The sequence below is a fragment of the Myiozetetes cayanensis genome, unplaced genomic scaffold (assembly GCF_022539395.1).
Source record: "Myiozetetes cayanensis isolate MyiCay16 unplaced genomic scaffold, myiCay2020 scf4, whole genome shotgun sequence".
NCBI classification, from domain to species: Eukaryota; Metazoa; Chordata; class Aves; order Passeriformes; family Tyrannidae; genus Myiozetetes; species Myiozetetes cayanensis.
In genome coordinates, this window is record NW_026087631.1 from 55615437 (window position 1) to 55629799 (window position 14363).

Genomic DNA, 14363 nt, shown 5'->3' on the forward strand with positions numbered 1-14363 from the left:
AACTCTGTCCCATATATTTCTTTTATCAGTTAATACAACCAAATAATCTAATTGACAGAATTGGAATTTCTGGTAGATAGGATCTCTTTCAAAGCCAGGTTCATAAAATAGGCAGACCTAATTTGCCTGTGCATTTACTGTGATTAAAGGAATAATTCAAACATAACTGTGCAAAAACAAATTACATTGAGTATTAACTATTTGCATGCTTAGTAATAGTTGAATATGCAAACTGTGCTTTTATGTTTGCAATTACCTAAAAGTAATTCTTATACCTAGTCATGGACCGTGCATTTGTGTAGTATCTTGCATCTTTGAATTAAGTTTGTCAAACAATAGAGAGAGTTGAATGCTGCCTACTTACAGATTATGCTAAAAGCTTTAAAAACAATGTAAGAAAATCAGAAGTGAATCTACCCTGGAGTGTTTACCTGTGTTGTAGATAAAATTGCTGCTTAGACTATTGTAGATTAAGACATGGTTTCCTACTAGTTTGCTTTCCAGCTCTTTCAGAGCTGGTAGTACAAACATCTTTAAAGTTAGGGGAGCTAATTGTAATTTTCTTCGGGTTTTGTCAATAAAGTGTTTTTATTGAATGATTCCTAAAAAATGGCAGCTAGTACTTCATAATGTGAATGCTTATCTTGTATTTTTTTAATTGAAAACTTTTGTGTCTGACAACTGCTTTCAAATATATTACTTCATGTTTTCTTTCGGATCAACCTCAAGAAAAATGTTGTGGCTTTTTGTCCATACCTTTCTCTGGACAAAGTTATTTTCTTGTTATTAGATGTTTTAAAAAAAATTCTCAGAGTTAGTTCTTCCTCAAATGCTTGTTATCCCATACTTTGTGTGGGTGAAAATTTGCAACAAAAGAAAAAGGAAAGAATGTGTTTTAGCTAATTTATCTGAGAGAAGTGATGACCTTCAGAGATTTGATCTCTTGTCTTCCTGTCTTCTTTCTTTTTCTCTTTCACTGAAGCTTGCTTTGTGTGATTTGTTTAATTTGGATTGCTGAGTAAAGGTTGTGGATGTTGATATTTTGTGTGTTAGAACACACAGAAGTAATAAATAACCTTACTTTCAAAATATGAGCCTGTGACACAGGTATGACACAAGTGGTCTGTAGTTACTTAGCACTTTCCCATGTTAGCTAATAATTTTGTGTATAGCACAGTAGACAGAGCTGACTGTGCTTTTCCTCCTTTCCTGTTCAGCAGTGCTTTCAGAAGAGAGGCCAAAGTGGGCAGTCAAGAGATGCCTCCCACAAAGCATCTTTGGAAGAAATAATTTGTCAATATTTTGTCTTGTGGTGTTTAAAGCCAGAAAGTTTTGGTTCCCTGCTGATGATGGGTGGATCTCAAAGTTTGTTCATCTTAAACTAGAAGGAAAAAGAAGTGGATAGCCTTCAGAGTACATCTGTCAGCTTAGTGTTGAGACAGAGAAACAATACTGTAATACTGAAAGTTGTTTTCATGTAGTGAGGGCTGCAGGTTTTTGCGCATTTTAACCAACTGCAATTTAACACATGCTGTTTTTCTAGTGTTTTTAATTCTGGTTTAGTATTTTCTAGTTGTGTGAATTGGTGTCGTGCTTGTAATTTGATTAAACACAACTGCTAGTTTGGATTTCTATAATAGGTATCAAATAAATGGAACTTGGAAGACTAGGGTATAACTGAATTTTTGCATGTGAGAAAAAGAACAAAAATAGGCAGTGTTTGGAGAAGGTAGGTAGGATTCTTGAGGCCCACAAAGTCCTTGAGAGAATTACGTAGTGTGTTAGAAGTTAATAGAACTGAATTGGAAGGCCAACATTTTCTGGGTGGTTTGTAGCTTATCTTTGTTTTTTTTGTGGTGAATTTAAAACCTATAACACAATATTGATGGTTACTGTTTATTATTGCATTTGTAATGAACAAATGCAATAATAAAATAGGTTGTAGTTGTAAGGGTGTTAAATTACTGAGAAATCATAAAATGAGTAGCAGCATCTAATTAGTGGACTTCCAGCATAACATTTACTGCATAGCTTTTATGATCTTTCTGCCTCTTATGCTAAGGATGCTATAGAGTAGAAACTGCTCAAGGTGTGTTCTTACAAACATTGTGCTTATCAAAGAGCAATTTTACCCAGTAAGTTAATGAAAAGGCATTTTTTATTGTGGAAGATGAGCTTGGATTGGACAGTTTATTTGCAGCAAAAGAAGCTGACTGGTGTGTGTGGTCATTGCTTAGGGGCCTCAGATGCATGGAAGCAGGTAGATAAAAGATCTTGTGAAATACAGGATTTGTATTTTTCACACTGCAGTGAAGCTGGGCGAAATTCTGCCTTTCCAGTGCTGTACCTGTGTTCATGATGTGTTGAAAGTTATTCTACTTGCTTCTGGTTGAAGTTCATCACGGTACAATTCAGTTATATGCTTGTGGCTTGTCTTACTTCCAAAGAAGCAGAAGAATAATCCTGTTAGTATATTTACAAACAGGATTTTAGGAATCTACTGGCCAGACAAGAATGTTGACGTGTGATTGTGGAAGCTAGTGTGAGTTAATCACTGGTTATTAATTTGATTAACAATCTTTAAATTAAATAAATTTCTTCTTTGTATCTAGGTACTAGGATATATTCAGTTCATATGGTACATTGCTATTTTTAAAGCTATTAAAGCTGGTATACTTTGGTGAGATGTTTTTGTTAAGAGGAATGTTTATCATACTAATTCATGTCATAATAAGCTTGTGGCTGGTGCATGAAATCAGACACTGGCCAAAATCATCTTGCAGCTTTTCTGGTATCTGAACCACTTTGATATGGCTTTTTCTTGTCTCATTACCTCTTTGAAGAAGGAATGTAGGAAGTCAGATATATTTCAGATTTACACCCCTTCAACTTAGACAAATTTAATTCCAAAGGAGATAAATTTTTTGGAACACATCCAGGCACTGTGGTTTCTTATGTTCTGCACACAAAGGCAAAACTAGGATTAAAAGGTTCGTATGAGGTTTCCTTTTGACACTGGCTTTCTATAGGATGATTTAATTTAATACGTTTACATAGCAACTGATTAAATTAATTGGTAAATCAATTTATGGAAATGCTTTTGGAAATGGGCATCATCTGTGATGTAGTGGAAGGTAATGTAGGTCATATCTGTTACTGTGTGCTTGTATGAGTTGGCAGAATTATTATTAATTTTTCACTGTTACTTTTTGTGTTCAGCTGTGCAGATGCAGTGGTTAATTTAGAGCAGTAGGTGGGAAGAGTTTGGACTTGGAGAACTGTGGAGGTTGGAAGGGATGTCTGAAGATCATCGTGTCCAATCTCCCTGCTCAAAGCAGGCTCAGCTGCAATGAATTGTTCAAAAAGTGTTGAACTGGTGTCCTGTTTTAGGAATGGTACTCCCAATTCAGCATTCCCACCGAGACTCTCCTTACCACATGCCTCTCTCTTGATCCCCTTTTTCCTCCCCCTTCCCGTTGGTGCGGGAAGGAGTTGAGAATTGGAGGCAAAAAAGGTGAAGATCAGGGGTTGAGATAAGAATAATTTATTGGAAACAGGAATGAGGTAAGAAACCAAACAGTAACAGCAACAATATTCCTAACAAAAGTGTACAGAAAGAAAAAATTATTCTCATGCAAAAAATGCTCACTGTGGAGCCCCAGACAATAAACAAATACCAATGGGCTTCCCCCATCACCTTTTCTCACAGAAAGGAACCCCTTCTGCCTGGAAGAGGGTCCCTTTCCCCTGCCCCTGGCAATGACCTGAGGTGGCATTGAATGCCATCAGGGTCTTGACCATGCTGCCTCCCAGCTACTGCAAAAAAATTAGCCCGATCCTGGCTGGAACCAGGACATTTGGCTTTTGAATATCTCCCAAGGAGGGATACTCCACAGCCTCTCTGGGCAACCTCATCCAGTGTATGACCACCCTGACTGTGAGAAAGTGTTTTCTGATGTTCAGATGGGATTTCATCTATTTCATTTTGTGCCAGTTGCCATTGTCTTGTGTCGTGATTTTGTCTGGGAGAGAGTTAATTTTTTCTTAGTAGCTGGTACAGTGCTGTGTTTCGGATTCAGTGTGAAAATAATACTGGTAACACAGTGATGTTTTGGTTGTTGCCAAACAATGTTTATCTTAAGTCAAGGATTTGTCAGTGTCTCATGCTTTTCCAATGAAGAGCTGAATGAAAACCTAGGAGGGAGCTGACCAGGACAGCTGACCTGAACTGCCAAAGGGACATTCCATAATATGAAATATCGTGCCCAGTATATAAACTGGGAGAGTTACTCAGAAGAGGGAGCCCCTGGTGGTCTAGTGGTAAGGGCACGGTGCTGTCACCGCCGAGGCCCGGGTTCGATTCCCAGTCAGGGACACTCCTGGGCAGATGGAGCTCGTTAACCGTGTAAGGTAATCCATCTACGTCCTGAGGACCTCGCTGCCACCGTCCAAGCTCACTTGGCCCCGGCAGATGAACCTTAGGATTAAAGGGTGGGCTCAGTTCCGCGCACACTGTGTCTCACCTAAAAAATCCAATGCGCAGGCTGGAAGGTGTAAAGACCTTTCCCGGATCTTCGCTCGCGAAGACTGGCCATTATTACTCAGAAGAGTGGCTGATTGCGGTTTGGGCACGGGTTTGGCATCAGTCAGCAGATGGCGAGCAATTGTATTTTACATCACTTGTTTTTCTTACGTTTTATCTTTCTCTCTATGATGATAATAAATTTTGCTTTGTTTCAATTATTAAGCTGTTCTTATCTCAGCCCATCGGTTTTACTGTGTTGCCTAATTCTCCTCCTGGGTAAGTGAATGATGATACTTAGTTGCTGGTTGGGGTTAAACTGTGACAGTCCATGTTGGTACCCAATATCAGGCACAAAGGATTGACATGGCCAGAGGGCTGACCAGAGCATGTTGAAACAAAACTTGTTATAAGCAATTAATTGGATTGGTTTAATATTTTCTGGTTACAATGTTGATTTATTTGAATGAGAGCTTTTGTGCTGTTTCTCAGAAGCGTGTTGTACACTTACTTGAAGTATGTGTTCCACGTGGTGCTGTTTATCCTCCGTGGGGCCTTAGGTAAGATTATAATTTGGGTGTACTCTGTAGTATTGGCTTATAATACGAGTGTTGTGGGTTGGGAAACTAATCTGGTATGTGTATTCAGTATTGCAGTCACCTCTGTACTTTAGGAGTCATCTACTGGAAATGATGAATAATCACACCTTAGGCCTTTTCTCCAATTTATAAAGGCATGTAGTGATAGGAAAAGGGGGAATGACTGAAAGGATATAGTTTTAGATTGGATATTAGGAAGAAACTTATCCATTATGATTGTAGTGAGGCACTGAAACAGGATGCCTAGAGGGGTTGTGGACTGCCCATCCCTTTAAGTATCCAAGACCAGGTTGGATAGGGCTCTGAGCAACTTGATCTAGTGAGTGGCATCCCTGCCCCTGGCAGGGAAGTTGAAACTAAATGACCTTTAAGGTTCCTTCCAACCTAAGGCATTCTATGGTTCTATGATTCTGTGATCTGATTAGGTGTTTATACACATAGATAAGAACTTTCTTTTCTCTAGGCTGAATCATCCCAGCTCTCTGAGCCTGCCTTCACAAGGGAGATGCTCCAGTCCATTTGTCGTAGTCATGGTGCTTTTTGTTGCATGCTCACTAACTCCATATCGCACTCACACATATTGGGGAGCCTAAAAGTAACCACAACACTCTGGGCATGCCCTCACCAGGACTGAATAAAAGGGAAGGATCACCTGAATTTATGCTCTGTCAGCCCCCCTCCCAGTGCAGGCCAGGACACAGTTAGCCACCTTTGCTGCATGGGAATGTTGCTGGCTTGTGTTCCATTTGGTGTCCGAAAGTCTCAAAGGCTTTTTCAGCAAAGCTGCTTTCCAGCCTTCAACCTCCGTCATGTACCCTGTATGCCTGGGGTTGTTCCTCCCCAGGTGCAGGAATGCACTTGCCCTTGTTGAGCTTCACGAGGTTCCTTGCCAGCCCATTCTCTCCGAGCTGTCAGGGTCCCTCTGGATGGCAGCATGACCCACTGGCCTATCAGCCGATCTTCCTAGTTTGATACTGTTTACAAACACCACATTAAATTAAGCAGAAATAGTTGCTCTGATTAGGCTTAGACATGTCTGAGAGATGTTGTAGTAGAGAGACAATTCAGTTATTGGTTAACTGAAAATAATTCCAGCTGTTGTTGTTTGCAGCATACTTCTCCCCATTAAAGTTAGTGCATTTAGAATCCTTGGCTTGGTTTGGGAATGCTAGATTTAGTATAGGCAGGTAAGTCCACTCTGCTCACTAAAATAAAGAATATTAGTGATGTAGAAGACACATTCGTAAGTGGTTGCTCAAGTCATTTGCTTTAAAAGAAAAAAACAAATCAAATGATAGATAGATTAACTCTCCTATGTCCCCCTTTGTCCCCTCTCCTTCATTTCCCCCTCTCCCTCCTCTTCCCGGGCAAAGTGCCCCAAAACCTCACTGACGCTATTGCAGAATACAGAAAGAATTTAGGGAAGGATTTTTACCTATGTGTTATGATAAAATAACTACTGAGTGCTGGGTGTCTTATTTACAGTTAGTAGAAAGGATTGAAAGGTGTGAAATGGTGAATAACGGAAGACTACCAATTTTTTTCACAGTGAAGAAATAGCAAAGGGTTTGGTTAGAGGAAGGTGCGTGTGTATGTGTATTTCAGTGATGTGTATACTTATTTAATACATCTAAAGGTGAATACCTAAAATGTGATTTTGTAAAGGGATGGCACATATCCTGTTTGATTACATATCCAGTGACACTTTACTGTTTGTGAAGCATTACAAATAGTAAACACACTCTACTGCAATTTGCAGTGAAGGAAAACAGAGCTTCACCTTTGGTCGTAAATCCAAGTTTCATTTTCCTGGGACTGGTCATATCAGCAAGATTATATGTGGAAATTCAATAGATGAGAATAAATTATGTACTGTATACAAGCCAACTGTTTACTACCGAGGGAAGTTATTCCACTTACACATGTCAAGGTATATTTGTCTATATGGACTTGGTAATTTAAATGCAAAAATACCCTCAAATTTAAGTGGTACTGATTTTTGGAATGGGAAAGTGTTGTGGTTTAACCCCAGATTGCAAAGGAGTCACTTCCCACCCCATCTCCGGTGGGGAGAATTGGAAAAACAAAGTGAAACTTGTGGGTTGAGATAAGAACAGTTTAATAATTGAAACATAATAAAATGTACTGCTATCAATTGCAGTGAAAAGGAGAGAGAAAAGACTCAAGAGGAACAAGTGATGCTCACAGTTGCCCTCCATCTGCTGACTGATGCTCAGCCTGTCCCCAGGCAGCTCTTGGCCCGTCCTGGCCAAATCCCCAGTTTATGTACTGGGCACATGTTCTATGGCATGGAGTATCCCAGTTGGAGTGTGGTGTCCCAACCATGATCTCTCTCAGTGTCCTCTATACCTGCTCACTCTCATGGCATGGGAAGTCTTGATTCAGAATAAGCAGTGCTTAGCAACGACTGAAACATCATTGTGTTATCAACTATTCTCATACTGAATCCAAAACCACAGAACTGTGCCAGCTGTCAGGAAGAAAATTACTGTGTCTCAGCCGAAAGCTGGACACACAGTTGCAGCAATCTAGTTAATTTAAATTCAAATAGGGATGAAATATAGTGTAGGGAGGGGAATAGGATATTACTGAAGATGGGAGTGTGCATAAAGGAATGCAATTAATTGCTAAGAATGGGAAGTGATATGCTGGGTGAAGTTGGGATGCAAAATGAGAGGAAAAATAAAAATCTAAAAAGACTATAAATTTTGAAATACTCACAGGATCATGAAGCACGAAAAGACGGAAGGGCATCTTATCTTGCACATGCAGCTTTCTTGTGCAGTGATTCATACAAAACTGGAAGAGACATGAAGCTAATGAAATTAGCGGCTAATACACTGACGTACAAGCAAAACGTATGGTTATAGTGGGTAGCATAAATAAAGGTGGTTGCATGCATTTTGCAGATGTTAAAAATGAGGGAATGAATTATGTGCTCAGGAAAGTGAAATCAGTAAAAAGCTAGTCACAGCTGAGTTATTTGTATTTTGGGATGAGCTTTTTTGTAAGATTAATGAAGAGTTTTGTGATCAATAGATCATACATGGTGATGTATGGTTCGAAATTACACCACCTTCTGAGGATAATGTGTATCTGTCAGTTGGCTTAAGATCAATCCTTTCATGAGTACTACATCTTGGTGTGAAATAGAAATATGACTTTTTTTAGTCATGCTTAGTGTAGAAATGGAAATAAGAGGAAATACTCATTTTATGTGTATCACTTGCATACTGTTTTCTGTTGCAGAGCTTTCAGAGAATGAGGAGTAGTGTAGTCCTGTTGTTAAAATGCTGAGAGCTAGGAAATAAAGTGCTTTTCTGTATTTGCAGTGTGAGTAGGAAGGTGAACAGTTACTGTTTACCATTTACTAAATAGGAATAGTGATATTTTATCAAACGTGGTTTTGTTACTCTTGTAGACTGTGCCTGTGTAATATACCTCTCTAAATACAGAACATCCAGATGGATCTACACAGGGAGATGCCAGGTTAACTTGAGAAAACATACTGTATAAATAGAGGTATGGACTGCACTGTGTACGTGTCACTTACAACAGTGTTTGTGCTGGGTAAAAGCTAACTATTCTTAAAAGAGTAAAGTGAAAAAGTAAACATTTGTTTTGTACCTTTTATACTAGCTTGGGCAGATGAATTTAGAAGCTTTTTTCATGTCTGAAACCAAGTATGTTGAATCTCAGAATTCGTTTTGCAGTTTATACTCTACAGTGTATGTTATTTTTTTTCTTTTTTTTCTCTTTTTTTTTTAAAGCTGGATTGAAAGCGAATCAAAATGGCTGCTGTCATCTCAGATAGTCCTCCGAACCCAAGCTGCAAAATCATGACTTTTAGACCTTCAATGGATGAATTCAGGGAATTCAACAAATACTTAGCGTACATGGAATCACAGGGTGCTCATAGGGCTGGAATTGCAAAGGTAAACATCTATAACATGGTAGGAAAAGTGATCCTAATACTCATTCTCCCAGTATTTGAATTTTGCTGATTACAATCCCTGGTCTTTTTAGTATTTAACATTCCAAATGATTTTCAATGAATAGGTACTGATCTGTTACTGTTTTAAGAAAGAGCCTTTCAGTATCTCTGATATTTCATGCAGACTAATGAAGATGATGTATACTGTTTTCTAACTGTTAATTTACAAGTCTTCAATAGCAAAATAGGATCTCATTTTGTGTAGATATAAACTGGTTTTTGTCAAATCAGAGCTAAACAGAGAGTCCACAGTATAAATTAGTCTTGAAGAGGTGTTGAACTTGGTCTTTCAGGGTTATGTAAAGCTTTAGTGATGCAAATAATCCCAATACCTTCAGTGGTGGCGTGTGTGAGGCACTGTTTGAATGGAAATAACTTTCTTTCAAAGGGTTATCATGTTATCTCTTTGTTAATGAGCGTTGGAGGTACATTGTCTGTGACTTTGAACAATGGCAAGTCCAGGACCTTACAGCATATGTCCGTCCCCTCACAGAGAGTGATTGTCAGAGGTTAAAGTCTGATGTAGTTTAGTGATACATTATATAAGTGTTTATGCTGTATCTGTTCTGCTACTTTTCAAACGAGCAGGACCCGGTGCAGGTCGTAGAAGTACTAGTTTAATTAATGTAAATGCTCAGTGGGGATAACCATGTCCATCATTGGGTTTTTAAGTGACAAGACACTTAGAATCTTAGAGAAGAGAAACAAGACTTGCAGTTCTTTTCCCCTGCCCACTCCTTCCTCCTGCTTCCTGTAAACCCAGGCAAAACTGAACTCCTCACCCTTTGGAAACCTTGTAGGTTATTTGATTTTTTTATTTCTGAGGACAGACTACACATAGGTCATATTCTCAAATACTTCTCTGCCAACAGAAGTAGAAATGTGATAAATAGACAACACTGGAAAACCTGAGCTGAATTTTTCCGATATTCAGCTCTATTATGGAACCTGTTTGTGTGGGGATGAACTATTGCAATCCTTTGATTTTGGACACTAAATTTCATATGCATTGTAGTGACATCATCTTGCTTACTTGAATAGCAGTTAAAGCATTTAAGTTTTTAGTCTCACAGTGACTTGCTACATATTACTACTTTCTCTTCAGAATTTTGAGTTCTGTTTTTCACTATGTTTTGATATATCTCAACAAAGTTTATAAAGTATTTTTTAAAACAAATCTTATTAAGTGAACAATTCATACTGCAAAGGGATATTTTCTGGGTTTTGGAAATTGATTTTAAAATAACAAGAAAAATTTTTTTTTCCTGTTTTGATAGTAATATAAAATTACCTTACAGAGAACCTTATTTTTCTGAAATCTAACATGTACAAGCTCAAGTATTAATGTGAAGAGAGTAACAACTACCAGAACTATATGCATATGCAGAAACAGTAATTTAACCTCTAAACAGAGAACACGATCAGAGTAGGTGTATCCAACACCTTAGGTTAAATGTGAAGGTGTGAGGGGAGAAAACCTGTTACCTTTGTAGAAGAACATGTGTATGTAAATAGGGATAAAATGACTATAAGTCTTGCACGTATTGGAGAAGGGAGAGACAGTGAGAAATAAAAAGTTAAAAAAACCACAACTACCCTGTAAGTTCCTAATACTGTGTCTGAAACAAGTGATCAAGGTACTAGATAAACAATATTGGCAACAAAAAAATGCCATTAGGCTTTTGAAAGTCTGGAATGAGCTTTAGGCATAAGAAAAGTCTAATTTAGTCTTACTCTTACAGGGGTCCAAGACTTGGAAAACAATGACTGGAAAGAATGGAACAAATTAAAAACAAGGCGAGCTGATAGATTAGTTGGTCTTTATTGGAATAAGAATTGTTTTGAAGTCTCAAACTGAATTTATGTAGAGCAAAATAGTGAAATTAATTTTCAGTCACATTGGCAAGTAGATAAGTAATTTTTGAACATTATGCTGAAAATAGATATTGACAAGTGCAAGAAAAACAATTTTCAGAGGAACTGGGGAGAAGTAGTTACATATAAATAGTAGCTGATGCCATTCAGGGTCAGATGTTCAACAGGAGATTACCAATATATGAAAGAGCATTTAACAGCAGTGTATGTGTTGAGAGCACTCCCCAGTAACCTTAGTAGTACTAAACTGCAGTCTTCCTGCAGGAGACTGGTATAACTAAGATGTCTCTATCTAAACCTGAATGCATATCATACTACAATATACGAGACAGTATTAATATGCTTAGGATCTTTGATAAATAAATAAATATTTATGTATATGACAAAACTTTGCCTTAGGTTTTTCCTTTTTCATATTTGAGCTTTCAAAAGCTTGATTACTGAATTTGATCTAAGTTGCTTCCATTGAATAAACCTAACTTACCTGACTTTGAGAAAGTTATGTTTACTGAAGGGAATATGTAGAGGCTTCAGTGGGACAGGTCACAGAGATCTGGTCATTATTTCCAGCTCTTACATTGTCTAGTTGCCTGCCGCTTTGGACATGATAATTTAACATTTTCAGCCTTTGTCCTAATCTTGGTTAGGAAATGCAAATTCTTTGGGGCAACAACTCTATTTTTATTTTCTTTTAAAGTGATACTTTGTATATCAGTTTCCAGAGAATTCACTTCTTTTACCAGTACGCTAATTACAGCAGCAATAAACATGCTCCAGTTAGCTGGAAGGAGATATTTTGAACTTGTATTCACAACAATATTTTTATTGCCTAAAACACACTGACCTTGACTTAAGTAAGATAATGCAAATATTGCTTTTCAGTATTCATATATTTGAACCAAACCTACAACTTCATGCTTAATAATCATGAAAATGGAAATCTCTGTGCACATATTTGATTTCTATGCATATATTCTGGATGCATGATTTCTCTGCTTCAAATTAACATTTTACATTTTGTTGATGTGCATATAATTCAAGATTTCTGTGAAAGAAGTAAGTAGGAATCACAAGATGATTCGCTTACTTTTTTTCTCTAAAAGCAATCAACACTGAAACTTGCTAAGCAGTCCCTGTACAGCAGAAGTCCTATGGAAGTTGAGAAGCAAAAAAAAGAAAAGAGGGAGTTACATCTGTGTAAAAACTGAATAAAAATGCCTGTTTATTTTTGAACTAAAAACTTTAGATTTGGAAGTATGTTACTTTCTTAAAAGTTTTCTTCAGTTTGATGTTTGTCCTTTGCTTTTGTCGTGGTTTTGCCCACCAGCCCATCCCTGGGGCTGAGGATGGTTTTGTCCAGGTGATTTCCGGACAAAAAAACCAATCAAAAAGTTCAGTGACGCCTTTGCTAATTACATTTTTAAGAAAATGGAAGAGAAGGTTGTGGCGCAGTTGAAATTAGGAGCAGCAGCCATGTAGGAGAGACGCGGTGGGCCCGAGGAGGGCCAAGGCCCCCTCCTCCCCGGCTTGGGCCGGGGGGGCAGGTGTAGTACTGAAGTCTCTCTTCTCTCTTGTAAGAGAGTGAAGAAAAAAAAAGTTTAAAAGACGAACTGCTTAGACGAGAAACCGCTGCAGAAGAATTCCAGCCATGAGATAACAGAATTTCCAAGGTCAAAGCTGCAGTCGCAGGAGAGAGAAGAAAAGTTTGAAGGGGGGAGAGCTGCTTTTTCTCCCTTCCGCTCTCCCTCCCTTCAGCAGGGTAAAGACTGAAAAAATAAAACCCTGCCACCTGTAGAAGTTTGTTGGGGTGAAGAGACCCCCCGTGCGGCTCACAGAGGAGCTTGTGAATGCACCAGAGATTTGTGACTTTAACAGAGAGAAAGCCTTATGCTGGAGCAGAAGCGGCTCAGATGAGGCAGAGTCCTGTTAAAGACTTTGTGACTCTCGAAGGGGACGATGCTTATGCTGGAGCGAGACGGCTCAGATAAACTTGGGATCTCAGTGAGAGATCCATGCTGTTACTGAAGATTTGTGACCCTGAGAGGACCTACGCTGGAACAGAAAACGGTTCGGGTAGGGATATTGGGATCCATGTGTGGGATCCATACTGCTGGTGCTAGAAATTTGTGACCCTGAGAGAACCTACGCTTTAGCAGGAAACGGCTCTGGTAGGATACTGAGATCCAAGTAAGGGATCCGGACTAGACCCATGCCGAGAAGTCAATCAAGGACTGTTCTCCCATGGGGAGGGACCTCCATAGGGAAACAGGGGTGAACTCTTAAACCATTATCCCCTGTAACCCTGTGGAAGAAGATCCATAGTAAGCAAGTGTCCCCTTGCAAGCCTATGGAAGGAGACCCTTCAGGACCTGGGTAACCCTCAGCCTTCGGTTTTAACCCAGGAGGGGGGTAGGCCCAGCCCTGGAGGCCAACACAGAATAAGAGAGAGATAAAGAAATTCCAACTGCGACGAAAGTGCTGCAGAATTACTGGAGAGAGAGAGAGCTGGAATTCCGAGAACAGAAAAAGACTGCTTCTCCTCCTTGGACTGATATAAAGGGAGGTGGGGGGAGAAGTATCTTCTGTAAATACATAATACCTTTTACTTAAGTAGATATAATTCTTTAGTTTTAGTTTGTTAATAATAAATACTCATACTCTTTTTTCAATTCAGTCTCTTTTTGTCTGCATAAACCTTCTCTCAACTAATAGTAATTGTATGTGGGGGTATAAAAGTAAATTGAGCCAGGGCAAAACCACGACAGCTTTGTACTTGTTAGCACGAATGGTCTTGACTGGATTTCTTTGAGGAGTGAAGTGTTTGAGTACATTAGCATTACAATTTGCCCATTTGTGATTTGTGAAAATTTGATTTGAGCATGGCAGAAAATAATGAATATAAGGAGTAGATCAAAAACATGGCATTGAACCTCTGAACGAGTAAAAGTTCGAAACCAAACCAAAAAAAATGTAAACATTTTCTGTTCCTGTGCTTTAAAAGTGATGCAGTTAACATCTAGAGAGTTATCTGTTTTCAGGTAAAATAATATATGCAAAGAATGTTCAAAATTACACAACCCTGTTAAAGAACACTGGTGTTACTATAGGCTTCTTTGAAATCCTTAATGATTTTGTTGCTAACACTTCAGAATCTTCTGAGTAGTTCTCACAGACTGTGGGCAATTCTGTGGTACTTGAAACAAATATGTTAACTTTAAAATTGGTTAATCTGCACATAGCTTTAATCTTCAATTATGAGGATTAAATCATGTAATTATAAGAGATAATATATCTAAATTAGTGCAAACTCTTACTATAATAGTTGCATCCCGTAGTATTACAGGGAGTGAGT

General features: G+C 38.5%; 1 protein-coding gene across 4 annotated transcripts in view; it reads left to right on the top strand.

Moving 5' to 3' along the window:
* Window positions 1–14363, top strand: part of KDM4C (lysine demethylase 4C) — a 260992-nt gene that overhangs the window by 6199 nt on the left and 240430 nt on the right. For all 4 annotated transcript variants that reach the window (XR_007630468.1, XM_050328708.1, XM_050328710.1 and 1 more), the window contains one exon: window positions 8913–9077. Coding sequence is in view for 3 of the 4 variants with exons in the window: in XM_050328708.1 (XP_050184665.1) it covers window positions 8934–9077 (144 nt within the window). In the remaining variant the exon portion in view is untranslated. The remainder of the gene's footprint in view (window positions 1–8912; window positions 9078–14363) is intronic.